The sequence below is a fragment of the Gracilinanus agilis genome, chromosome 2 (genome assembly GCF_016433145.1).
Source record: "Gracilinanus agilis isolate LMUSP501 chromosome 2, AgileGrace, whole genome shotgun sequence".
Taxonomy (NCBI): Eukaryota; Metazoa; Chordata; class Mammalia; order Didelphimorphia; family Didelphidae; genus Gracilinanus; species Gracilinanus agilis.
In genome coordinates, this window is record NC_058131.1 from 27,665,049 (window position 1) to 27,692,228 (window position 27,180).

At 40.8% G+C, this 27,180-nt stretch overlaps 1 protein-coding gene across 1 annotated transcript; it reads left to right on the forward strand.

The window, feature by feature from the left end:
* The first annotated feature begins 8,608 nt into the window (after window positions 1–8,608).
* On the forward strand, window positions 8,609–26,583 carry LOC123234496 (class I histocompatibility antigen, F10 alpha chain-like). The gene is made up of 7 exons (XM_044660396.1): window positions 8,609–8,693; window positions 13,541–13,612; window positions 15,056–15,313; window positions 20,143–20,406; window positions 24,826–25,104; window positions 25,519–25,632; window positions 26,534–26,583. The coding sequence occupies exons 1-7, from the start codon at window positions 8,609–8,611 to the stop codon at window positions 26,581–26,583; spliced, it is 1,122 nt and encodes a 373-aa protein (XP_044516331.1).
* Window positions 26,584–27,180: the final 597 nt, after the last annotated feature.

A 27,180-nucleotide genomic window follows, 5' to 3' on the forward strand; every position in this document is an offset into this window, starting at 1 on the left:
ATATATATATATATATATATATATATATATATATATATATATATATAAATGGAAATGGAAAGTAATCACACAGGGATATGGGTGGGGGTGGCAAGGGGGGCTGGAAAAAGCTTTATATAAAAGGTAAAATCTGAGTTTTGAATCTTGAAGAAATTCAGAGAAATTAGAAATCCAAGATGGAGGGCATCTCTAGGCATGGAAGAAATCCAGAATAAATGAAAAGAATAGGGCAATGGATTGCCATTTTTGAGGAAGGGTAAGTCAGGGACTGCCACTCCACCACTACATCATAAGATTAATCAGGGCAAGGACTATCTCCTTCATCGGAGTATGGACTCGCTGAGAACTCAGATTTCCATTCTCTCACCTAACTGAGAGCTTCCCCAGTAAGAACTAGTAGTTCCTTCCATCAACCTAACTCAACCAACATTTGCTAAAGCCACTTCTGTTCAGGGCACTGTGCCAGTCCTTGCTCCGCACCTCCCCCAAACACCTGGTGGTTACCATAGTCTGTGGTTTCCTCTCCTCACAACAGGCTCCATTTCACCTTTATTCTTATACCTGCCAGGATGTGGCAGGTTCTCCCTAACAGATGAGGCTGCTAGTGATTATAGGATGGCAGGCTCTTAGACCCCACCTCAGATGTAAGGGGATAAAGGTTTGGCAACCCCAGGCACAAAGGAGCCTCATTTCCCCCTCAGGTACTGTCAGAGCAACAGGACTTGGGCACTGGTGGCTACAAACTGGTGGTGAAGTTGAGGAAACCAAGCAGTCTCTGGCAGAAGATGATGGGCAGCTCGAGCAGAAAGCAAACGAAAGGTTCATTCCATTTCTGTCTACTCATCTAAGGGTATTTGTTCTGAGGAAGAAGGAGCAGCAGAATTCTTTTTATATGGTTGCATTAAAATATTTTCAAGATGGCTTCCATCCCCAAGGAGTTGTGTTTCTGGGCTTCTTTTTGCAAAGCCCAGTATTTCCAATGTCAACCCCCAAATAGAAGTTTGTTCTGTCTCTTGGCGACCTTCCCTTTTCGCCCCTTTCTCTCTGCCTATACATACATTCTTGTCTTGTTCTTCTTCTGTTTGATAAAGACTTTAGCATAGCTCAGCACCAGGATGAAGACTGCTAGAATGCTCAGGGTTACTCAGGAGCTCTTAGGAGGTTTTCCAGAAACTGTAGGAGAAAAGTCAACAAGTTAATAGGGATGGAGGATTCTGATATTCCCAATGGAAATGGGGACTTTATTCAACAAGACCTCTTCCTTTGGCCATTTACCATTAGGGATGGGCATGGGCAGGGGACCACAGAATTCCCCAGCTTAACTCCCTAGGATTTGACCTGGTCAGCTTCATTAAAACTCTCACCCCAATGCACAGCTGGTGTGACTTGCCCCTGGGTTCTCCTTTCATCTCCCTTTTCTGGTCCTCCTTGTCTTACCTCCTTGGGCTCAGCTGAGGAAACCACCCAAAGCATGAGGTACCTGGAACAGGAATGAAGCTCCTTTCCTTTCATCATTCTTCATTTCTAATCTGTAGGCAATTTCCTGGTAGACTTATCAGTACTCCAGCTGAGGAAAGTGATTCTCCTTAAACACGGAAGCCCCAATATTGTCTACATTGAAAATGTGATTCCTTTATTCCCAAAGGCTCCTGATCCCTCATCCTTATCTGAGTGAGTAACAGCTCAACCAGGATTCTAGCCTCCTAGCATGACTGGTGTGGATGGATATCTTCTCACCAGGCAGAATTAGCCTCCTCATAGGAGAAGGAATGGCATGGGAGCAGAAATGAAATGGAGCCTGTGTGCAGAGCAGAAAACCCTCAGGGAGGCCCAGAGCAGAGAACAATATAGTTCCAGGAACATTCATGGTTTTTCTAAGAAAGAAAGAAATTGAGAGAAGTAAATTTTCCTAAGAAATTCCCTGGGTTGATAAGGAAAGAAGTACAGCGCAGAGGAAGTCTCAAATTGATGAGCAAGACAAAGTCATAGTATATTGGAGTGTTGTTTTTTTTTTTTTAACCCTTAACTTCTGTGTATTGGCTCCTAGGTGGAAGAGTGGCAAGGGTGGGCCATGGGGGTCAAGTGACTTGCCCAGGGTCACACAGCTGGGAAGTGTCTGAGGCAGGATTTGAACTTAGGACCTCCTGTCTCTAGGCCTGACTCTCAATCCACTGAGCTACCCAGCAGCCCCTGGTGGGTTTTTTTTTTTAAACCCTTACCTTCTGATTTATAATCAAGAGTAGTAAGGGCTAGGCAATTGGGGTGAAGTGACTTGCCCAGGGTTACAAAACTAAGATGTTACTTAGGCCAAATTTAAACCCAAGTCCTCTTGACCCTAGGCCTGGCCCTCTATCCACTGGACTACCTAGCTGCCACACTAATGTTTATACTAATGTTTACATTCAACACTCTAGAAATACTACCACCCTGGCAGTTGGGTCCTCAGAGAGGGGATGGGGACTGTTCCTTTCAGGGCTGGAGAGGTAACTCTGAAGGGTTTGTAGTTGGAGTTCTCAAATATTTTCCTGGACAAGCTCTCTCTCATTCATTGTGTTGCCCACCTAACGGTCCATAGCTGGTCTCAGAAAAGAGAAAGTTCATCTAGACTAACCTTTTACATTCTTCTCTAGTCACTTCAGTAGCCACTTAAGACTTCATCACCATGCAGTAAACCAAAAGGAAAGTCATAGAATGCCTACAAGTGATCTAAATCCAGGAAAGGGGTCCTTCATGATGCATTGTCTGAAAACATCTCATCAATCCTCCATGTGCACCAAGAGGAGAGAGCACAGGGTGCTCCCTCTAAAGAATGGACCCTCATTGACCAGTCCTCCTCCCATTGAATTTATTTATTTTCTTTTTTATTGTCATGCAAAACACACTTCCATGTTGGTCATTGTTGTAAGGGCAAACTCATACAAACCCCAAACCCCAAATAAAACCGTAAATGCACTGATGTGAAAGAGAGCTCCAACAGTTCTTTCTCTGGAGGTGGAGAGCATTCCCTGTCATAAGTTTTTCAGGATTGTCCTGGATTAGTGCATTGCTGAGAGTAGCTGAGTTTTCACAGATGGACATCATCCAGTGTCGCTGTTATTGTGTACAATGTTCTCCCAGTTCTGCTTGTTTCTCTCTGCATCAGTTCCTGTAGATCTTTCCAGCTTTTTTTTTTTTAAACCCTTACCTTCTGTCTTGGAGTCAATACTGTATATTGGCTCCAAGGCAGAAGAGAGGTAAGGGTAGACAATGGCGGTTAAGTGACTTGCCCAGGGTCACACAGCTGGGAAGTGTCTGAGGCCAGATTTGAACCTAGGACCTCCCGTCTCTAGGTCTGGCTCTCAATCCACTGAGCTACCCAGCTGCCCCTTTCCAGCTTTTTCTGAAATCACATTGCTTATCTTTTCTTTTAGCACAAAAGTATTCCATTACCAACATGTTCCACAATTTGTTCAGCCATTCCCCAATTGATGGACATCCATCCCTCCAATTTCCAATTCTTTGCTACTACAAAAAGAGCTGCTATAATAAATATTTTTGTACAAGTAGGTCCTTTCCCCTTTTTTATTATTGCTTTGGAATACAAACCTAGTACTGGCTCTCCTGGATCAAACTCCCTTTGAATTTAGAAGGCCCTTGGTCTGATGGGAGAGGTTCGGTGCCTGCCCTCCACGAATACTTGATTTAAAATTGTGGTTGCTTCTAGATATCTGTTCATGTTGAACATTCTGTCCCCTAACAAGGTGCCCTTTAATCAGTGGTCCTTAAGGAAAGAGACTCTCCTTACTTTTTCTTGGCACTCTGGCACATCCTCTAGTAAGTGGTCAACAAATACTGATGGTTTGGTTGATATATTGATTCTTCTTTTTGCTATAACTTTTGTGGAAAAGCTTCAGGTGCTTAAGAAACATTTTGAAAGTAAAATGGCAGAATGCATTTATCCTCTAATAAGGAAGAGTATCACCCATCTAAGGCCTCCAGCTAAGCCAGAAGCTGGAGGCAGAGAGGGACACCACCTCCACCTCATGTCCAGCAGAACTTCAGTGGGCAGCAACTTGCAATGACCAGGAGACAGTGAGGCAACAAGGAACAGCAGACACACAAGACCAGCAAGGACCAGTACTTAGAGATTATTTGTTGGCAGAGGAGACGAGAACGGCAGATAGTGTTTGCCACCCAGTTCTTTAAGGGACCAGCACTGGGGAAGCAATGATATCACTAGAAGACATGAATGACCTGCTGGCATTAGAGACATGAATCAGCCCTTCATGAATATGCTTGACCAACCATGCTACTTGTATATGTGCTCATGGGTGCATATTCTTCCTGTTTCCTTATGGCCATTTTCATTGCTTGTTGTATTTATATATATGTATGTGTGTCAAAATGTGCTCCAATTTTATAGGGAACATGTTTTCTTTCCACTTTTCTTACTATGTACTCTGCCCCTTTAAAAAAAAAAAAACAAAAACCTCTCATCTTTCATCTTACTGGGTATTGGTTCCAAAGCAGAAGAGTGGTAAGGGCTCGGGAATGGGGGTTAAGTGACTTGCCCAGGGTCACACAGCTAGGAAATGTCTGAGGACAAATTTGAACCCCGGACCTCCCATCTCTAGACCTGGCTCTCAATCCACTTAGCCACCAAGATGCCCCCTTACTATGCACTTTCATTTAGTGCCTTTTTTTTAATGGCACATGCCATCTGGGTGACTAGTAAATGTAAGCACATTGGTGGGGGTTCACAAACTGTGACTGTGAGTGGAGATTGATCCACAGAATGCCTTTAACATTAGGTAGCTTTGCTGAGGCATCCACCATGTGGGTTGGACATACCTCTACATCTTATGCTTTAATAATACAAAGTATCTCAAAAGTCTCAGTACAATTTTAAGCTTTAATATCACTAAGACTTTTGGAAAAAACCCTTCCTATCTGTCCTTGTAACTACCCAAAGATAGAACGTCAAGGGCTAGGCAAATAGAGTTGACTTGCCCAGGGTCACACAGCTAGAAAGTACATGAGGACAGATTTGAACCCAGGTCCTCCCAACTCTAGGTCTGGTCCTCTATCCACTGAGCCACTTAGCTTCCTCCCCACTTTCTTGAAAGCACTAAAACTTTTACCACCCTCTATACTTTGTAGAACTTTACTAAGAACTAAAGTCATTATTGGGCTATAGTTGGAAGGACTCACCTTTGCCCTCTTTGAAAATCAACCAGTTTGACCTCCTAAAGTCTGACAGATGTACGTGAAACGATGCCAAGTGATGTAAGCAGAATAAGGGAATCAATACACTCAGGGACTACCACAACAAAATGGAAAACAATGGCAACAATAACAAAAATAAACTAAATGTATTTTCCCCTTTAAGGTTATCATGTTTCTGCTTTTTTAGCAAGTACATGGCATAGTGGATGTTGAAGTCCTGAGTTCAAATCTCACCTCAGATAGATTTGTGACTGTGGAAAAATAACTTAATCTTTTTTGCCTCAGTTTCCTCATCTGTAATGTGAGGATAATAATAGCATCTACCTCCCAGGTTTATTGTGACAATCACATGTGATAGCTGTAAAGCACTTTGTAGACCATAAAGCACTAGATAAATGCTAGTTATTGTTATTTTCCATATACTTTTCTATTTTGTTTCTCTCATTACAATGTAAGCTTTTTGAAAGCAAGGACTATATTTTGCTTTTTTCTTTGTACCTCTAGTATCATCAGCACAGTGCCTGACAGATAGTAAGCCCTTAATTAATGTTTGTTGATTGATTGAGGATCCATTCAAAGGCAGAGTCCTGCTTTTTCCTCATACCCCGATAGCCATTGGCTCAGGTCTAGCAGTATATAGTATATGGTCAAGAAAGAAATTGATCTCATAGTCATAGGCTTAAGGAATGATTGTTCACGCACTGTGGGGTTAGAGATCTTGTATAAGTGATGCTAAATGTGTCCAGACTCCACCAGACAGAAATCCCATTGTATCAAACCACAACCCTATATCGATGTTGGGGAAAGTGATGTGTTCATGTGTAATGGGGTCCTGGAGAAGTGGGAGAGGAAGTGGTTGGGTGGGAGAGAGTTCACAGAAAAAAATCTAGAACCTTAGTCATCCCTCCGTCCACTCAAAGGATTTCATTCCTAGATCTTCCTCCTGCCATTCTTCTCCTCATAATCAATTATTTAGGAATGTAATCTTCTCTTCCAAGCTCATCCTCTTGGGTTTTGTGGTATCTGGAACCCTCCCCACCCTCTCACACTAATAGGTGGCTCAGCAATCAGAGATTCCATCCCAGAGCAGCCTGTTGGTGGTGAGTCAATGGTTGGCCACTATTGGGGAAGTGAGCAAAACTGTATGTCAAGTGACTGGCTAGCTAGACCTCAGGCTATGAGTAGGGGACACAAAAAGGAACCCCAAGTAGGAAGAAGAATTGATCAAGGGAATTTATAGAAGACCCTAACCTTCTCTCAGAGTCACTCACTATTCACTTAACTCCTATTGAGAGAAGGATGAAGATGTGCCCCCAAATAACTATTCTGTGAAGGAAAGTGCAAAAGATCTGAGGAAGGTGCTATGAGAAATTTGATGAGAGAGAGACCATCCTTAGTCAGTTAATATTAGGGGTAAGCAGCATAGGTAGCACATGAATAACGAAAGGAAGACACTCAATGGATGGAAATTAGAGGAAGAAAAGAGTCTATTTCACAAGATGATGACAGTATTATCCAACATATAAAAATGGAAAAGGATAAGGATAAGATTATGACATGGAAAAAACTCTAGCTATTTCTAGAATGCATATGAGAGGGAGTGGGCAGTGGAAAAGACTAGAAATGTAAGTTGAAGCTACACCATAAAAAAAAACAAAAACAAAAAAAACAAAACAAACAAACAAACAACAACAAAAAAAAACAACCAACAAAACGTGTAGTGCTAGAGTTAGGAATTTTAATGGGTAGCTCCCCACAGCTTTTTGGTAAAGGATTGACTTGCACAGGATGGGATATAAGGAAGATTACATGGCAAAGTCTATGGAAAGATGGGAGAGGTGACAGAGGTAGTGAGGCACACTAGAAGGCTCCTACCACATGATAAGCTAAAAGAGATGAGCAGCCAAAGAAGAAGGCACTTGGAATTCAATGGAAGAGAGTGGTCATACATGAAGATCACCCAGTAGGGAGTGTCTGAGGCAAGATTTGAACCCAGAACCTACCATCTCCAGACCTAGTTCTTTAAACACTGAGCCAACCTAGCTGCCTCAAAGAGGGTACATAGTTAAGACAATCACTGGTGTGGAGATGCCTTTTAAAGCCCAATAACAACGATGAGATCAGTCTTTCTCTCTATAGGACTAGCAACCTAAAGCCCACACAGTCACACAGATTCTCATGCTGGGATGAAATATAACATAGCTATAAGAGAAAGCCTCACCCTCAGACAGTTGGATGTCAGTATACAAACATTACATAAGATTCAATTGCCCAGCCCTGGAAAATAAGCCAATATTATAGAAGTAGTAACCAGTGACAAGGAGGTTTCCTCTAGATATTATCGTGCCTACATCAGTGTGCTTAATGTTTGTTGAACTGGACTGGACTGAATTGAATAGAATGGAGTCGGGGCATCTCCACCTTGATAAACAAAACTTTCTTCCCTGATGACTCAGGGCCCGGCTTCTATAGCATCAGTGCTTCGAAGGCTGGCATCAGTGAGCCACAGAGCCTTGTTGGCTTAGGTGGTTGGACATGGAGAGACGTCTAGAGGTATCTATGGTTTTAAACTAAGGAGGAAAGTATCTCCCCATCAAAGGACACAGCTGTGTTCTTCAGACCACCAGATCTCCCAAGAGCTCAGACCTCAAAAACATCTTCTACTGGGGAGAGAAGACGATCACCTCAGCAGGGTCCACCCCCTTCCTTACTCCTCGGCTCTCACAGATACTGAAGACCCAGAAGAGGAAGTTCTAATCACCAAAGCCCTTGGCACTGACCATTCAGAATTGGTTATGATTTTATCAATGCAAATATTAAAGAAGAGGCATTGCCATCTGCTTTACAACTCTACGTTGGGGTGCTCGGCACCTTTCTCTCCAATTCCTTTCATTAGAATGTTATATTTTCCTCTTATTTTTCTATTTAGATCTACAGTGCATAGAATGACGCTTTGCACATAGTAATTCCTTAATAAATTACCTTCACTCATTTGTTAAACCAAAGGTTTCCTAAGGATTGGAAATGTGTTTCCCTCATTGGACTGTGGAATTCCCTAAGGTATGCTTTGTCTTCTTCATCCAAATTCAATTGACATTTACCGTGAGGATGGCACTGTGCCAGTTCCCCATTTTGGAGAACAACACCTAATGTGGTGTTTCCTGCCCTAACCACAGACCCTATTTCCCTTCCATTCTTCTACCTACCAGTCTGAGATGGGTTCTGCCTGGTGACGAATGTCCTGGATTGCACTGACAGGAGGGCAGAGTCTTGGAAGCGCCAATGCCAGTCTGAGCGTGGATGGAGAGTAGGAAAACATTATATATAAAGGGGTTTCACTTCATTCCTGGGCCCTGCTCCCTCGAGCTCCTGCAGAGACAAAGAAGCTGTCTGGAAAGTAGAAATGGAGAATAAAAGAAGGAGGAGAGAATCATTCATAGATTGGCTGCTCATGCTAGGTGTGTTTGCTTTGTGCGAGTTCCAGGCAGGTAAGTCTAAAGGAATGCGGTAAGTGGTACTGGAAAAATGAGATTGGGGTCTAATAGGGGAGAGAAAGCCCCTGTGCCCAGAAAAAAGGAAGCTTCTTGGAATATATATTATATATAATGTATATAGTAACTATGCCAGATTTGGGAGAGGATTTAAAAACAATGAAGGGAAAATCCAAGGAAATACAAATGTACAATATTTAGGGAGAGTTTAGAGGGGCAGAAACATTAAGGGTTGTTGATTAGAACCTCAGCTCTCTAACCATTATTATTATTTTAATTTTGTACCTCTTTGTGCAGAGGCAACTGGTGGTATAATTGAGTGCTGGATTCTAGATCTGGGAAGACCTGAGTTCAAATCTGACCCTGGGCAAATCATTTAATCTTTGCCTCCATTTCCTTAACTTTAAAATAAGGATAATAAAAATATAAATAAGTAAAAGCATCTACCTCACAGAGTTCTTGAGAGGATGAAATTACATAACATTTGTTTAAAACACTTCGAGGACTTGGCACATAGTAGGTGCTCTGTAAATGCTGGACTCCTTTCCTCATTTTATTATTATTATTATTATTTTTAATTTTTCTTATTTTATTATTATTATTAACAGCACTTTTGACCTTAAAGTATTTCAGGAAATTAATCAAGGCAGTCCAGAAGGGAAAGTTTTTCTCCTGGATCAGGAGCGGCAAATAGAAATCTCTTTTGAGGACAAGACTAGATTATTTCTTTGGAGTTTGTGGGGAATTGACTACATTCTCATTGATTTCTGGATTGTGGAGAGGGCTGGCAGGAAACTAGATCCATTATAAGGGAAAGTATATGTGACACAGAGAAGCATCCCAGCCAGAATCCTTCCTGCTTAAGACCCCAGACCTGCCTTGTTAGGGTGGGTCCCTCATTTACCCTGACCCAAGTGGAGACAGATCACCTAGTCTCTTTCTTCTCAGTTCAGAGTTAACTGTTTTTGGAAGTTCCTTTCTAAAGTCCCAAAGCAGAGAAGAACATAGTGAGACTAGTAATATGTTAGTTAAGTATCTTGTTCTAATTTCACTTACAACTATCTATTCAGCTGTGACTGGGGGAACTTGCACCAAAGGCTCTCCTTGCATTCTTCAAGTTGCAGGCTTATAATCCCTTATTTTGTCTTCTCATAACCAGAGAAGGAACACAGACCACAGTCCCAGCCCCACTCCTCCCTTTCCTTCTTTACAGTAGACTTTTAACTAATTCATGGGTCACTCCTAGTTTTCCCCATTAAAGTGCTTCTTCTCTTCATAGTGAAGGGCCAAGTTTTCTTTTCCTACATGCTGCACTCATCCTATTCCTGTTTTTCACATTATTAGGCTTGACCAGCACCCATCAGAGAAAGGGGATGATCTCAAAGGGTCCCGAATAAATAGAATCATAGAATGATGTATTTAAGAATAAAAGTATCCTTTCAGGTCTTTTTGTACAATACTCTCAAATTACAAATTAGGAAAGCAAAACCCAGAAAACTAAAGTGACTTCTCCAGGGACACACAGGTATTATTAGAAGACTTGAAACACAGGTCTCTTGAATACAAATTGGATGGATTTTCAGAGGATCTTTTATAGCAAACCAATAAGAATACAGATCCTTTCTACAAGGTTCCACACAAATGGTACATTCATCTGACATCCAATTTCTGCTTTTGTATCTCCATTTTTGGGGAAATCTCTACCTATGGAACTAACACACTCCAGTTATGGATAAAGGCAACTCTTAGGAAGTCCAGTTGCTGTCTTTCAATCATGTCTGGCTCTTTGTTTTCCCATTTGGGGTTTTCTTGGCAGAGATACTGGAGTGGTTTGCCATTTACTTCTCCAACTCATTTTACAGATGAGGAAACTGAGGCCAAAATGATTAAATGACTTGCCGAGCATCATACAGCTAGGATGTGTCTGAGACCAGATTTGAACTCAAAAAATGAATATTCTTGACTCTAGACCTAGCACTTTGATCACTATGCCATCAAGCTGCCTTGTTCCTCTCTTTAGCTTCCTCTTGTTGCTCTTATTTCTGCCCTCCAAGGCCAAGCAAAATGAGGATAACCCTTCTTCCAAATAATAACTTTTAAATACTTTACAACTACTGTTGTGTCTACACTAAATCTTTGCCTTCCTATTAAATAGCTCTCGTTACTTCAATTGATCCTCATGTGCCTGAATCTTGAGGTTTTTTGCCATCTTTGTTGTCATTTTGGGAACCCTCTCCTCCACTTGGGTATCTGTCCTCATATGTGGCAACGAAAGCCGGACACAAATATATTCCAAATGTGGTTTGACTAGCCCAGACTCTATTAGAGCTATTGTCTTCCTTGAGCTAAGCATCATGCTTCTGTTAGTGTAGCCTACAATGCCGTTACCCTTTTAAATCTACCATATCATGTTTCTAATTCCTATTGACCTCGTAATTAGAAAAATCCCACATACATTTAAACATAATTTGTGATGCCTTTTTGTCATTCCTCGGCACTCTCCAGACTGAACTCTCCCTTATGCCAGACAATTCTTTGCAAAAATTATTTGATGCATTAAATACCTTGTCTGACAATGTATATAATAATTTCTGTATATATACACATACATATACACACATACACACACACATACATATATATATATATACATTTATATATATATATATATATGCCATCCTATCCTAGGAATCTCCCCCTATACTCTATATACTTCCTGTCCTAGGAATCCCCCACCTGGCTACAATAAGGAATGAAGTAAATTTCATTAGACTTTTACTGGAGCATTTGATTTCCCCCCCAAAACTCAGATTTTCTATAATTTTTTCAATGAACATATTCAATGAACTACATCATTTATGTTGTTCTCTTGGTTCTGTTTATTTTGCTAAGCATAAGTTCATACATAGATAGATCTCCGAATTCTTTATATTCATCATTTCTTCATGTATCGCAAGATTTTTAACTTTTCCCCCAGCAAGGCACTCCATTACCCTTAAAAAACACTCTTGCCTGTCATCTTAGAATCAATACTGTGTAATGGTTCCAAGCCAGAAGAGCAGTAAGGGCTAGGCAGCAGGGGTTAAATGACTTGCCCAGGGTCACATAGTTAGGTTGGTGTCTGAGGCCAAGCCCTCCCATCTCTAGGCTCTCTCATCAGTCTTAAATCAAATTTCCCACCCTACCTATCTTCTCCCTTAGCTCCTTGAAATAAATCTTCCCCAAATCTAGTTACTTGCCAAACAATACCTAGAGTTCCTCTCTTTCTCTCTAAGGAAACTTGAGATGGCATAATGCCTTCCGGGTTTTTAACATCTGTACTTCAGCAACTTTGCCCATTTAATGATCAAAATAAGATGTGCAATAGTGTTCCAACCCATGATGGATAAAATCATCAGTAGAGCCATTCAATGATTTCTTAGCCACATTGTTGAACAAATTGTACAGTGCTGAGTCACAAATGGCTGAAAGCAACCAGGGGCTCCTCATCTTCAGAGTTCCTAAGGAATCAGTAGAAACAGCTTTGCACATGCCCCGCAGGATTTTGAGATAGAAGAAGTCTTAGCAATTATTGAATCAAAGGACCATAGGATTAGAGTAGGAAGAGTCTCAGTTATCCAGGGATATCAAACTCAAATAGCAATGGATAATTCTGGACCACATATTGACTTAGAAACCCACAAATTAACATTCTCTATGTTATATATATATATATATATATATGTACATATATATATTTATTGTGTTAAACATTATTTCCAAATTACATTAAAAAAAACCTTACCTTTCATTTCAGAATCAACACTACATATTTGTTCCAAGGCAGAAGAGCAGTAAGAGCTAGACAATGAGGCTATGTGATCTGTCCAGGGTCATACAGCTAGGAAATGTCTGAGGCCAGATTCAGACCCAGGACTTCCCAACTTTAGGCCTGGCTCTCAATCTGCTGAGCTATCTAGCTCCCCCTTCCCAATTATATGCTAATCTGGTTCGGTCTAATTCTGGAATTTTACAGGTTACCTGTGGCTTGCTTTAGCTGGTTTGACATCTTTGTTGCCAACTAACTTATTTATTTATTTTATTTTTTAAAACCCTCACCTTCTGTCTTAGAAGCAATACTATGTATTAGTTCTAAGGCAGAAGAGTGGTAAGGGTAAGCAATGGGGGTTAAGTGACTTGCCCAGGGTCACACAGCTAGGAAGTGTCTGAGGCCAAATTTGAACCTAGGACCTCCCATCTCCAGGCCTGACTCTCTATCCACTGAGCTACCCAGCTGCCTCTCAAATGACTTATTTTAGACAGAAGAAACTAAAGTCCAGAGAAGTAAGAGATTTGACTAAGGCCACACAGATAGTGAGTAACAGAGACAATACTCTATCAGTGATGGTGAACTTTTTAGAGGAGCAGGTGATGTCCTCAGGAGCATGTAGAGAGGGGAAGGGAGCAGCCCAACCCTGAATCCCTTTGACTTTCTAGTATTGTACTCTGGCAAACATTGGCAATGGCAGGTTTGTCCACATAGAGGGCTCTGAGTGCCCCCTCTAGCATGCGTGCCATAGGTTCACCAACATGGCATCTAGGCTGAGTTCTCAGACTCCAAATACTTCTGAATTTATTGCCCTCATGATTGGATCCATAAGTCAATAAGTTTAAAAAATATTTATTAAGAACTTACTATAAGCCAAACACTGCTTTTGAGGCACATGGAAAGAATCACCACAGATTATTTCCTTTGGTTCTACAAATGCCTGGAGCTCTAAAGATGAAGCTCTAAGAGAAAGTGACAAGCTCATGAGATGTATGGTGGAATCACTGATGAAGCATCATCTTGTTTCCCTTTTCAGAGGGGAATAAGACTAGCCAACAAGAACCTACCCATATGGGAAAAAAGCCTGAAGAACCCCAAATACCACAAGGTATGTTAACTGAGTGCACTGACAGTCCCACCTGACCCTTTCCCTTTGTCTCCCCAGACTGCATCCATCTGGAGTTGCAGAATGATAATGGGCCAGTTTCTTATACACTAGCATGGCTTCTCATCTTTAAATTCAATGGCTGCCTATGACACTAGAATGGGATGAAAATGCTGCTATAGTCTATCTGTGCAGTAGCTCTGCCTGCTCCTTCAACACTCCCATATATTAGCCAGCTAACCATTCCGTCTGCACTAACACCACTGATGTTTACACAGTGTATTCTACTCAATCAAACAGAAGCTGTGGGTTAGAAAAGTACTTATGCCATCAAGGAACAGTGTCTGGACCAAATCTATTAACAGCTTCTTTAGCTAGCATTGCTGTACACTCAGTCCTATGCTATATACCAAGCTGTGCTAGTTATACTTTACCCTCCTTGGCTGATCCCATGTATAGAGATCCTGCTCTATAACCAGAGACTAATCTGAGTGGCCTAGGGTGGTGGTCAGATGCAAAGAATGAAACAAATTGGAAGCACAGCTTGTTAGCTCAAAGTACTCCAAGATATACTGGAGTCGCCACTTTATTATAAAGGAAATTAAAGATCCCCTTCCCCCAAAAGCCCAAGAAAGTTTCCCACAGTTACAGAGAGCAGGATTTTTACTATAATCAAAACAAAAGCCTTAGAAGCCTCCAGGAGTAGATAAAAAACCTATGCTAAACTATCAACTATATGTGTTATCTTTAAGTGAAGCCTGGGACATCTCGTTAGGCCGGAAAGCCCTGGCAGTTTCTCAGCCTTGATGGTATTAAACAATTTTTGAGTCTCATTATTTTACTTTAATTCTGGGCAAAATGTCCTGCCAAGGGTTCGACCTTGGCCGTACCAGCCATCTGTGTTCTCGGTCAAAGGGGAACAGAGTTAGCCCCCCTCCTGCTGGAGTGCTGAGAGCCCAAAGCTTTTTCAATAAGACTATCATGCATTTTGAAGGAAGGTGAGAATTATGAAAGGAATTGAAAGAGGAATCTCAGATTCTTATCTTGGATATCCCACTCCGTCTTGACCCTGATAGAGAGAAAAACCAATACACGGCTCTGCCGGTCTGTATTGATCTTTTGAGGGGATCCAGATAAAAATATCTACTTGAGATTCTAATTTCTCTTAATAGCTCCCGACACATCCCCCTTCTCTTCAAAATAACATGATTTATTAGATAGGAAAACTTTGAATAATGAAAGAAGTTAAAATTGGTTATAATCATCAGTTATAGTTGGATCTGATATGAATTACAGATCAAATTGTGTGTTTATGGCTCTCTACACCCATGGGCAATTGTTCAAATTAGTTTAATCATAGGAAATTAAATGGGTGGGAGGACATAGTAGAGTTTGGAGACCCACATACTGAAACCTCTTTTTTCCCCCTACTTTTCTGTCATTTAGGTCACCACAGGCTTGAGAGTAAATTCATTGCAGTGGGTACAAGCCATTCTCTCTTCAATTTCACCATAATTTACACTATTGATGATGTACAAGTGTGTGCCTATAATAAAGGGAATAAGCAAACTGTGTTCAGTGAAGCATGGATCGCCAAGGCACTAGAGAAAGACTTCATTGAGCATAAGAAGGAATTTAATTTAAATGCTGAGAAATCTTTCCGCTGGCTCCTCAACTTACTAAAGAATGACACCAAGAGTGACAGTAAGTGAGACAAATTGAATCCTTATATTCCAAATTAAAGTGGTTATGTACTTCAATCTGTTCATGAAAGACTTCCCCACTATAACATACTCAAAAAGTGATTGTCTAGCCTCTGTTTGAAAACATCCCAAAAGGACTAATTTGTGGAGAGACATAAAGAAATAGTATAATCTGTAAATCCCATCAGATCCAACTATAGCTGATAATTATAACTAATTAATGACTCCTCCCATTATTAAAAGTTTTCCTGTGTAATAAATCATTTCAATTTAAGAAAAGAGGGAAATATGTGGGAAGCCATTAAGAGAAATTAGAATCTCAAATAGATATTTTTATTCCCACATATTTCTCCCTTTTCTTTAAAAGAGAAATTAGAATCTGTTGAGAGCCATTGGATGTAGAAAGCCATTGGAGAAATAGGATCAAATTTAGGGCCTGTTATCTGGATTCCCTACATGACCAATCCAGACTGAGGCAGTCTTTGTGTTTGGTTCTGGTCACCTGAGCCCCAAAAAGCTCTGGTACCAGCAGGTAGGTTAATCCAAAAACAACTTGATCCCTCCAAGAGGCTATTAGGAGTCATTTAGAGAAACAGAGTTTGTAACAGATATTTTATCTGGATCCCATTACAAAATCATCAGCAAGTAAAACTGTGTGTATGATTTTTCTGCACTGCATGTCAGGACGCAGACAGAATGGGCCATCTAAGATAAAAATCTGAGGCTCCTCTTTTGACTCAGTTTTTGATCCCCACCTTTCTTAGAATTCTTAATGGAGAGCTTTGAAGTGGCAGACCAGCATCTACTGAGTTGATGATTCCTCTCCTTGATAATTGAGAAGTCTGAATCCTAACAAATGTTACTTAGATAAGATTGCATATTTAGATTAGAACTGTCACCTTTAGTCTGGACTTCATTTGACCAAATGCAGGATTCAATTAGTGAGCATCTCCATGGGGTATTTCCGCTCCCAGAATTATCCCCTACTAAATTGGTGGTTGGAATTTGGCCATTGTCTTTGTACCTTTACTCTTTAGACTTCAATGGGTTAGGTGTGATTTGTTACCCCTTCACAGCTGTGACTCTTTTTTGTGTTCTTTGCTTGAAATCAAGTATATAATAAACTCCCATGCCCACAGAATTCAGGACAGCATGGGCTAACCACTAGTCTGGTTGTTCTCATTTTCTTTTTCCTGTCTTAGCAATCCGACCCCGTAAAATGTCACTCAGAACCCCATTTTACCATATAGAGGCTGGTCCCCTATAAGAATCTTGAATAGATATTTTTTTCTTAGATAACCCAATCCAGTCTTACCCTGATAAGAGTATTGGGGGTTCAACACATGGCTCTGCCAGGCTGTGTTGACCTTTTGATGGGGTCCAGATAAAAATATCTATTTGAGATTCTAATTTCTCTTAATGGCTTCCTACACTAATTCATCATCTCCTAAGCAGCACATTCAACTTTTGGGCAGTAGTAATTATTAGGAAAAGTTTAATTTTGTCTCTTTGCAACTTTCACTCCATATTAAGAACTGTGGAGCCAAACCAAAGAAGACTCATGACTCCTCCATGTCACAGCCCTTCAAATTCTTGGATAGCTATCATGCTCCTCCTCTCTCCATTAAATCTTTTTTTTAAATTTAAGCTTAATATGCCCAGCACCTTCATCATCTTAGTTACCCTCTTCTTGACTCTCACCAAAATATCAATAATCTTCTTAAACCACAGTGCCCTGACTAGGGCAGAACATAGTAGCGTTATGACCTCCCTGTTACTGAAATCTAGGTTCCTTGTACTACATCTCAAGATCACACAAACTTTTTGGGGCTGTGGTATCATACTGGTGACTCAAATTAAGTCTGACTTAGATTAAAACTGACATCCTTTTAAAAAATCTACCCCTAACTATATCTCTCTTATCTTATATTCTTGCAGTTGATTTTTTTTTGTCCCCAAGTGTAAGATTTCATATGGAGACAGCCCAATGCTTATGTAATATAGAAGTATACTAGATGTCTGACCATCCAATCCATTATAAATCCACCTGATTAAATTATTATATCTCTCCATATTCTCTGTAAGAATGAGAGATATCCCATCAAAATATATCAACAACATTGTCCTTACTCATTAATTTAGTGATGCTCTCAGATAAGGAAATCCCCAATGAGAGAGTAACTAAAACAGATAGATAACTGTTAACTTGACATAAAGAACAAAAAGATCTATTTTGTCCCTAGGTGGAGTGTGGGGCAGCTAGGTGGTACAGGGGATACAGTGTAGGGTCTGAAGTTAGGAAGAGTCATCTTTTTGAGTTCAAATCTGGTCTCAAACACTTACCAGCTGTGGGACCTTGGGCAAGTCACTTTATTTCATTTGCCTCAATTTTCTAATCTGTTAAATGAACTGGAGAAGGAAATGGCAAGCTATTCCGGCATCTTTGTCAAGAAAACCCCAAATGGGGTCATAAAGAGTCAGACAACCCTGAAATGACTGAACAACAGTGTGGAGTGCACAGGGCTTGGACTTGGGGGCTAGGGAGGACTAGTTTCAAAGCCCACCTGTAAAACGAACTAATCGTTCAATTCCAGGGAAGTTATTTTAAGTCTCAATTTAAAAGGAGATAATTGTAATTGATACCTTCTACAGTTTATATTTTTAGTTCCAGATGCCCATAGAATATGTAGGTATAACTATGCAGGAGTTAATTGATGATGTAGAACCAGAAATGGAAGGTCTCTTCCATTTCTAAATCCATACTCCCAATCCGTCCAGATCTGACAATCTGATGGGCACATTTCCCTTCTGGCAATTTGTATAGGTATAAACCAGACCACTGGAAGGAAAGAAGAGAACTAAATACTTTAGGGATAGAAGTGGTGTTTGTCTTACTTCTGTTTTTTTGAGGTAGGGATTTCAGAAGATAAAAAAAGAGTTGGAGCATATATGTGTGAATAAAGTAGTTATATTATTCTTTAAAGTTTACATTAATTAATTTAATTCATACAACACTGTAAGGTTTTGTGATTATCACCTTTTGTAGATTGGGAAACTGAGCTACCTAGATATTTAGGTGGTTTGCCTAGTTTTACACAGCTAGTAAATGTCTCAAGCTGGATTCAAACTCAAGAATTCAAATCTTCCTAACTCCAAATCTCCCATTCTATTGACTATACCACCTAATTGCCTAGGTGGGTCACTGAAAAGTTGGTGCTTGAGAATGGGAGTTAGCTATTTATGCCTTGAATTTACAACAGAAGGATGGATTCTCAGCAAGAGGCAGAGTATAAATAATACATATTGGTTAAAACATAGTTAACCATATTCTTGTGAATCCAATTGAGGGTTTTGGATTAAGAAAAAGAGAAAACTGCTCACACTTATCTGAAAAAAACCAGACTGATTATTCAACCTTAATATATATCCTGAATTCAATTTCTGCACCACCAACTACCTGCTGGACAGTTACACCTAGATTATCACATGGGCATCTATAACTAAAAATATAAATTGTAGATATTATGCTTCTATGGAAAGGGAATTGGATCTAGACTCATATAGACTGGGTGTGAATACCAGATTAACCATTTGTTGGCCATGCTATTTATTGGAAAAGTAATTGACCGATATTTGATCTGGTATTCAAACCTTCAATCATGTCCTGCTGCTGAATTCTAAACCCTTTATTCCTTCAATTCCCTGATGCTGAAAAACCCAGACAACAAGAATATTTTTAAGGTTTATCTCTAAGTACGTATAATTCAGAAATTATACATGAAGATATGGTAACTAGATTTTCATGTGTTAGAAAATTAGCTAGACTCAATCTAATTCCAAGTCTTATATGATTCTATCTTGTTAGAGTTCGACAGTTTCACCAGGCATTATTTCTCACCAAGGAAAGAACAGTTAATCCCAACTTAGTCTATAGAATAATTCAACCCAATATATAGGTTACCTCTAAAGTTGCCCCCAAAGCAACAATTTCCCATATTAATCCTTGGCTCAGTTTACCTGCTCTACAAAATTCTATTCTTCCAGAAAAATATAATAAGTTCAAAAGTGAATAGTCCTTACCTAGGAGGTAAGAGTGTGAGTATTCTTACCCCTATAATACAACAGGAAAAAAAAAGGATGTCTAATAGTATTAACTTCTTTAAGGTATATAAAGCAACTTTCATACATTTTTACATATATTGGGATGCTGTATTGAGTAGAGAGTCCTGGAGAGAGCTCTAGAGTCGGAATAAGGAATATTTGTGTTGGAATCTCTCCTTAGACACCTATCAGTTGCATTGTAAATCATTGAGTAAATCATTTAAAATAATTCAGCCTTGGATCCCTCATTTGTAAAATGAGTTTAATACTAGCACCTATCTGTCAAGTTACTTCTGAGGATTAGCAAAAATAATAATTTCTATGTAAAGTGCTTTGAAAAATTATATAAATGTTAGCTATTATCATTCTAAACTTAAAAAAATCCTTCCTTTCCATCTTAAAATCAATACTGTATATTGGTTCCAAGGCAAAAGAGAGATAAGGGCTAGGCAATGGGGGGGCGGGGTAAGGGACTTGCTCAGGGTCACACAGTGAAGCAGTTTTTGAGGTCAAATTTGAACCCAGGACCTCCCATCTCTAGGCCTGGTTCTCAACCCACTGAGCTACCCAGCTGCCCCCACCCCCATCCTTATAAAATTTGAAGGTTTAAGTGAATTGCTCAAGGTTATATAGTTAGCAAGTATGGAAGACTGGTTTCATAGTGACCCCCTAACTTCAATTCCAATTCTGATTCCATTATATCATACTGACTCATCAGTCTCTCTACAGAGAATCATACAATACAGCTCTATGGAGAATGTGAACTGGATAATGACATTCCCATTGGCAGCCAAATCCAGTTTGCTGTGGATGGTGAAGATTTTATCAAGACAGATGATACGACGGACCACTGGATTGTCACCAAACCTGAAGCAGAGAGCTTCAGAATGATAGTAGAAAGCACAGGGTTCAACATGAGAAAGAAAACTATAAAATATCATTGTGCCGACATAATAAGAAAAATCCTGAAGCACTCAAATTTGAAGGAAAATGGTGAGTTCCCAGTCCTTCCTGTTTCTTCCCAGAGTTCTCTATGGCCCTGCCAGCAAAGCACAGGCTCTGATCAATCTTATCAAACTGAGAAAACTCTGAGTTGGGCTTAGGACAGACTGTCCCTTGTCAGAGGATCAGGGTAGCTAACTGTGGAGATTTTCATCAACAGTGGAATGATCCCCCCCAATGATCTTTCTAGTCCAAAATAACTCATGAGGATGTATTTGGTATGGTATTGTTAGGAATAAAATGGGGGTTGGTTGCAGCTTTAAGTGTTAATAAAATGAGAGAGTGAGAGATGAGAGAGAGAGAGAAGAGTTATAGATATTTTTCCCTTAGAGTTATAGATATATCAACCTTATTAGGATTGATTCTCCATTTGGCTGGCTTAAGGTCTATATAGCAATGATGTTGAACCTTTTGGAGATGGAGTGCCCCTCCCCCACACCAAGTGCTGGGTGTGTCCCCCACTTACCCCGTACAGGGGAGAGAGGAAGCACTCCCATTGGGCTTCTGGGGCAGAGGGATAGGTGAAGTGAATAATGTCCTCAGCAAGTGTAGAGATGGGGAGGGGAGTGATCCAGGCATTATGCTTCCCTCCAGCTCTGCCACTTGTGAACTGCCCAAGAAAAAATGTCTTCAGGTGACATGGAGAGTGGGAGGGGAGCAGCTCTATCTGAGTCCCTCTGCCTTTCTAATAACAAACTCTGGGGGTGGAGGGGCCAGCGAGGGAGGATGGTTGAGTACCACAGAGAGTGCTCTGCATGCCATCTTTGGCACCTGTACCATAGGTTCACCATTGAAAATATATTACTCAAGTCAAGAGGAAGGTAGTTTATTTACAAAAGGAAAAAGAGTGAAAGTAAGGAAATGAGAGAATAGATAATGTTATATTCATAATCTGGGATGAGATGGATGCCACCTTGACTGACAGGGATGGCAGTTGAGAGTTTGGAATGTTCCCAGGTGCCATGAGGCAGGGCAAACATCAGTTAGCCCCACTATATATATATATATATATACCCCACAGCTACAGTGGAAGAAGTCTCTGGACTCAGAGGCTCAGAACTGGAGATCACAGATCTCTTAGTTGAGACTTAAGTGAGCCTCTGTGATTCAATCTGGGCAGTGGGTGGCTGAAGGGTGGCTGAAGGGTGGGTGGGTGATTGGAGAATAAGAGGGTAGGGAAAGCCTGAATCTACTTCCTTACTAGACTGTGAGAGCTAGTGAACCATCAACACTACTGGTGAGAGAGAAGAGAGAATAAAGATGATCAATATTTATCTGCAGCAATAGCCTTCCCTATTCTCTGGCTTGGCTGTGGCCAGGTTGGGCCAGAGATAGAGAAAGAGGGTGAAGATCTCAAGCCTCTGCCAGCTTAGTAGCCTCCAGTCCTGATTATCAATTAGTTTAATAGATAATAGAGCAATAGGGTTTCCAATCCCCAATCCTTGACCTTGTTATCCTTTCCCTACTTATAGATAAAGCAGTGTTTAATAACAAGTACCTTCCTGAGTGGTCTTTCTATCCACAGCCCTTGGAAAGGGAGTTCAAATACAAAGTCAGATCCTGATCATTATTCAAAGCTAATCAATAGCCCATTACCAATCTATCCAATCCCAGGTTGGACCTGGAGAGGTTAACCATCCATTTAATCTCTCAAGGGGCCTTCCTTGGGCAGCTGTTAAAGGAATCACTTTATCAACCAAATCATATGATTTAGTTTACCTCTGGGCCCTCCTTTGTTGGGGCCTCTGAAGCCCTGCTTGGTTTGGACCTGGCCAGAGTAATTATAAACACATATATACATGAGTCTAAAAATAAGGAACAAATGTTAAGAACAGAATTAGACTCAGAAAAGGATAGAACTATCCAGGAGCTAAAAGGATAGCTGAAGGAAATGAGGAAGGAGAAGAAAAAAGAGGAATGTAGGAATTTTGCTTTGCAAACTGCCAGGAACCAAGATTTTAAGCAAAAGGAGACTTATTCAACCCAAAGGAGATCTTTTAATAAGGTCCCAAAATGCTTTTATGCCACAGGGCCAGTCATTTGATTAGACAGTGCAGATTTAGAAAGCAAATAGATTTCTCCAAAGATAGAACAAGCACTTATCCAAAAAAAGACTTACGTTAACAGCAAGTGAGCTGATAAACCAATGAAATCAGAAACTTGTTTCAAGCATGATTGTAAATCTGTTGCCAATAAGCCATCTAGCCACAAGACCTCTTCCAAGATGAGGGACCTCTCCGGGGGCTAGTACCTCCAGAAAATCCAAGAAAAGGAGTCAGCCTTTTCACTCACCCACATGGTAGTTCAAAGGGAGAGATTCAAGAATAGTCTCACTGAATTTCAGAGTCTCAGGTCCATAACAGATCCTTCACCTGCCTCACACTCAAACTCCAAATCCAAATCCAACTCAAACTCTGAACTCTGAAGAACTGACTCCACAGGAAGTTGATACTGCTTTTAAAGACCCTTCTTTACATTCCTGTGCATTCCTTCCACTTTATGTAGACCAATTGTAGCTTTAGCTTTGCTTAGGACTGCTCGGGGCGGGGTGGGGGGCAGTCAGTTGTTTCTGATTCATCACCCACTATCGCACACATGGGTCACAGACCTCCCCATACTAAGTGGGGTGTATATGCTTCTGGTGATTAAATCTAAAAATGGGCAAGGGGAGAGTTAATCCCATCTTCACATCATCACTGGGTCTATATATTCTTACCACAGCAGCAGGAAGGCTATCTTATTCTCTATGGTGGAAGTCCAGAAAAAAAGTGAGTTTATTGTGCCTGGGTTTTCCAAATCTCCCCCATCCCACTCCCTGTCACACACCATGCCTGTGGGCCAACTGTTGCCCTTCCTCCTCTAGGGCTGCCTAAAGGACATTCCCTTGCCTTGTTGTCATCCACCTTAATTGCTGGCTTTCCTGCTGATCCCAGAGGCACCAGAGTTTAGATTCTATGCTCATGATCAAGGTCTTCTCAATATCTTCCTTCCCACAGTATGGAAAGAGTGTGATCAGCATCAAGTGAGAGAGTAGCCACACTGAAGTTAACATGAATCCTTTCAAGTACTAAAATATTTTATTATATTCTTAATCTATCAGAACAATTGGTTAAGGGATCTGGTAGTAAATATTTATGGAGAGTCTACTGTGTGAAAAGTGCCATACTACACACTAAATAGGATACAAAGAAGTATAAATTTCTATCCTGGTCTTCAAGGAGCTTAAGGAGTCCTTTGAGTCTAAAGAAAGAATGAATGAATAAGTGAATTAATGAATGAAGGAAAGAAAAAGCATTTATCAAGTACTTGTTCTTTGCCAAGGATTGTGCTAAGCTCTAGAAGATACAAATAGAAGAGCAAAATAGTCCTTGCTGTCCAAGAACTCATGATCTAATTGGGAAACATAGTACATATGCAAATGTTCTGCATTAGGACAGAAAGCAAGGCCCAAAGGTTTATAGGGCTCAGAGGAAGGGCAATTGGTACAGCCCAAGGGTTCCTCATCATAACTGGAAGAATTGCAATTTGTAACTCCCTGGTCAGCTAAGCACTGTGGACAGTCATATTTACTCTGAAGGTCTGTAAAAAGTATGTAGGGGGAACTCCAGGGAACCAGCCTCCACACCTGGAAAGAAGAGAGTAGATCAAGGATGAAATTATGGTGGGGCTCTGGGTGTTCCTTATCCATTGGGGAAAACAACTGGGGGAAGGTCGATGTATAGTCAAGATAATAAAGGGGAGGAGAAACTGGCCAGAAAGTAGGGCAAGTGGGCCATCTAATGTCAATGCCAACAAAGCAGCATTGGGTCCCATGTACTCCAAAGTATATATGCACAGGACCCAATACTGCTTTGTTGGTATCGACATGCGTGTATATAGTATACACGCACACACATGTATGCATGTATATATAGACACATACATGATGTATATGTACATATGTGTGTTTATACACACTCTAAGGGTAGGCTTTATGGTAGCAGGCTTGAGTTTGTCCAACAGAACTAGATGTCTTAGAATCATCCATTTAAATCTTGTCACACTGTCAGAGAATGTGGCTTCATAACTTAATTCAGAAGGTCCTTATCTCAGAAGGAATGAATGCATATAAGATGTGAGCCCAGGAACATTTCCATTTATGTTGTCACAAATGGCGGCAAACAACTGTTTGTAATGGGTGAGAGAAGAGACATTGGAGTCGGGTAGGTGGTAATTGGAGAACCTGGTCGTAGGGCTAAGATGACTCTTGTAGCAGCCAAAATAATGGTACTTTTTGACATAGTTAATATTTGGTAGAGAAAGCTGGAGGATAGAGTAATTGTAGAAGAGAGAGGGTACAAGGAGGGATAGTGGAACCACAGAAAGTCGCTGCTCTTTTATGTCATCTTCTCTTTTGACTCCTCTCTTCAGTGGCCCCTGAGGTGACCGTGTCCCGCCATGATGTCTCAGATGGCAGAGTCTCCTTTAACTGTACGGCCACAGGCTTCTACCCTCGCTCTATCATGATGCGTTGGGAGAAGGGCGGGCAGCTGGGCGTGTGGGGGCACGAGAGCTCCAGTGGCACCTTGCCCAATGCTGATTCCACCTTCTACCTCCAAATCACACTGGAACTTCCTCCTGGTGATTCAGGGGCAGGTTACGCTTGTGTGGTAGAGCATGATAAGCTGCAGGCACCCGCTGTACATCCTGGTGAGTGTTTCTCCCAAGCCACATGGACCCATTTCCCAGAAGCTGAGCCATACAATGGAATTTTGTCATCCTTTTTGACCACTTTTTCCTCTCTGAGTAATGTTCCATAGGGCTGGGTTTTCACTGGGCATGCTCTCCAGTTTCCCCTCCTCTCAAAAAACCCTTGTGTCGGGGCAGCTGGGTAGCTCAGTGGATGGAGAGTCAGGCCTAGAGACGGGAGGTCCTAGGTTCAAATCCGGCCTCAGACACTTCCCAGCTGTGTGACCCTGGGCAAGTCACTTGACCCCCATTGCCTACCCTTACCACTCTTCCACCTATAAGTCAATACATAGAAGTTAAGGGTTTAAAATTAAAAAAAAAAAAAAGAAAGAAAAAATAAAGAAAAAACCCTTGTGTTTACTTGTTGTCTTGCAGTCCCTGAGAAGCCCACTGAGAGAAGGCCATGGGTCCTGGCCTTGGGTCTCCTAACAGCTGTCATTCTGGTGCTGAGCTGCTCTGGGGCCTTCATCATGTGGAACAAGAAGACAGGTACATACATGAAGAGACAAAGGGAAAAAACTAACTGCCTAGGCAAAAGATGGTGGGGAAATAAAGAGATGGGGAATGGATATCACATGAGGTGAGGATGTCACACTGTCCCTGTGTCTCACAGGGCTCTTAGGAGGAAAACTCTGTAGGCAGATTGGAAACAGTAATAGAAGAGAACTCAGATTGTACCTATAGGACAATAGATACAACTTTCTTGGACAATGGTTGTCTAGATTCAGCTTCTAGATCTCCAATGTCAAGGAATTTACTTTTTTTTTTTTTAACCCTTACCTTCCTTCTTAGAATCAATACTATGTATTAGTTCCAAGACAGAAGAACAGTAAGGGATAGGAAATGACAGTGAAGTTAGTTGTGCAGAGTCACATGGCTAGGAAGTATCTGAAAGGGGTTTATTTCTTCCTAGGATAGTCCATTCAACTTTTGGGATTTTAGGAAAGTTATCCTAACATCAAACCTAAATCTACCTCTGAACAATCCTGTCAAATATCTTCTAATTCTCTTTAGTGTATATAATCAATTCAAGTTGAATATCCCTGTCACCTGACAGTTATTTAAATTAAATACTTGTATTATTATCACTTGACTCAGATGTTTTCTCTTCCCCAAGGGAAAAAAATCCATAATATCTTCAAACATTCCTTATAATGCCATGATCACTAGTTCTTTCACCACTACAATAGACCTCTTGACATGTTTCTATCTTTGTGGACCTTCAGATCTGATAGGGGACTTAATCCTTCCATTCTGAGAAGATTCATGGCTGTCTTGCAGAAGCCCCTTGTCTGATACAAGATATGCGACTACCCAGAGACAGGTGGCTGAATGAGCAAGTGCCTCCCAGTCTGTGGACCTTCTGCATTAATCTCTATTTGTTTTTCAGGTCAGAAGACTCTTGAGCATGCCACAGTGGGAGATGAAAGAAGTCTTTAAAGGGAGTTGGGATTTGCACAAGCAAGGAACCCATCAGTAGGGAAGAGCATTCTAGAGGGTCTCTGGGCATATACATAAATCCTAGTACCCTGGTCTCTCTCTCTCTCTCTCTCTCTCTCTCTCTCTCTCTCTCTTTATCTGTAATTAGAACAGATCTCCCAATCAAAACTGGAACATGGATATTAAATCTGCTAGTAGCCTTTCTCTGCAAATAGATTATTGCATGTCTATAGAATAAGGGGAAAAAATTTAGATATTCATCTGATACTCAGTTATAATTAAATGCATGCTGTGCTGCTCTCAGGGACCCAATGGATGAATGCATCTGCTGTTTACTTCTTCTAGTAAGATAGGAGCAGATTCTGTCCAGAAATAAAAGCGCCCCCTTGACATCATCTATACTGATGTCAGGCTATCTGTGTCTTCACATCAAAGCCAACTCCTTCTGTTTCCCTCAACTTGGGTGACCTTTCCTGCCTCAATGCCTTTTTTTCAAATGTATGGAATTTGCATGGTCAATTGAGTGCAGGGTTCTGATTCAGGAAGTCTTGTCTCAGAAATTTCCTAGCTGTGTGACCCTGGCCAAGTCACTTAACC

Excerpts from the sequence above, each read along its gene's own strand:
- LOC123234496 (XM_044660396.1), top strand. The coding sequence starts at position 8,609 with ATGGAGAATAAAAGAAGGAGGAGAGAATCATTCATAGATTGGCTGCTC. Across the intron at positions 13,613-15,055 it reads AGAACCCCAAATACCACAAG|GTCACCACAGGCTTGAGAGT; the intron begins GTATGTTAACTG and ends TCTGTCATTTAG. Across the intron at positions 25,105-25,518 it reads GGCACCCGCTGTACATCCTG|TCCCTGAGAAGCCCACTGAG; the intron begins GTGAGTGTTTCT and ends GTTGTCTTGCAG.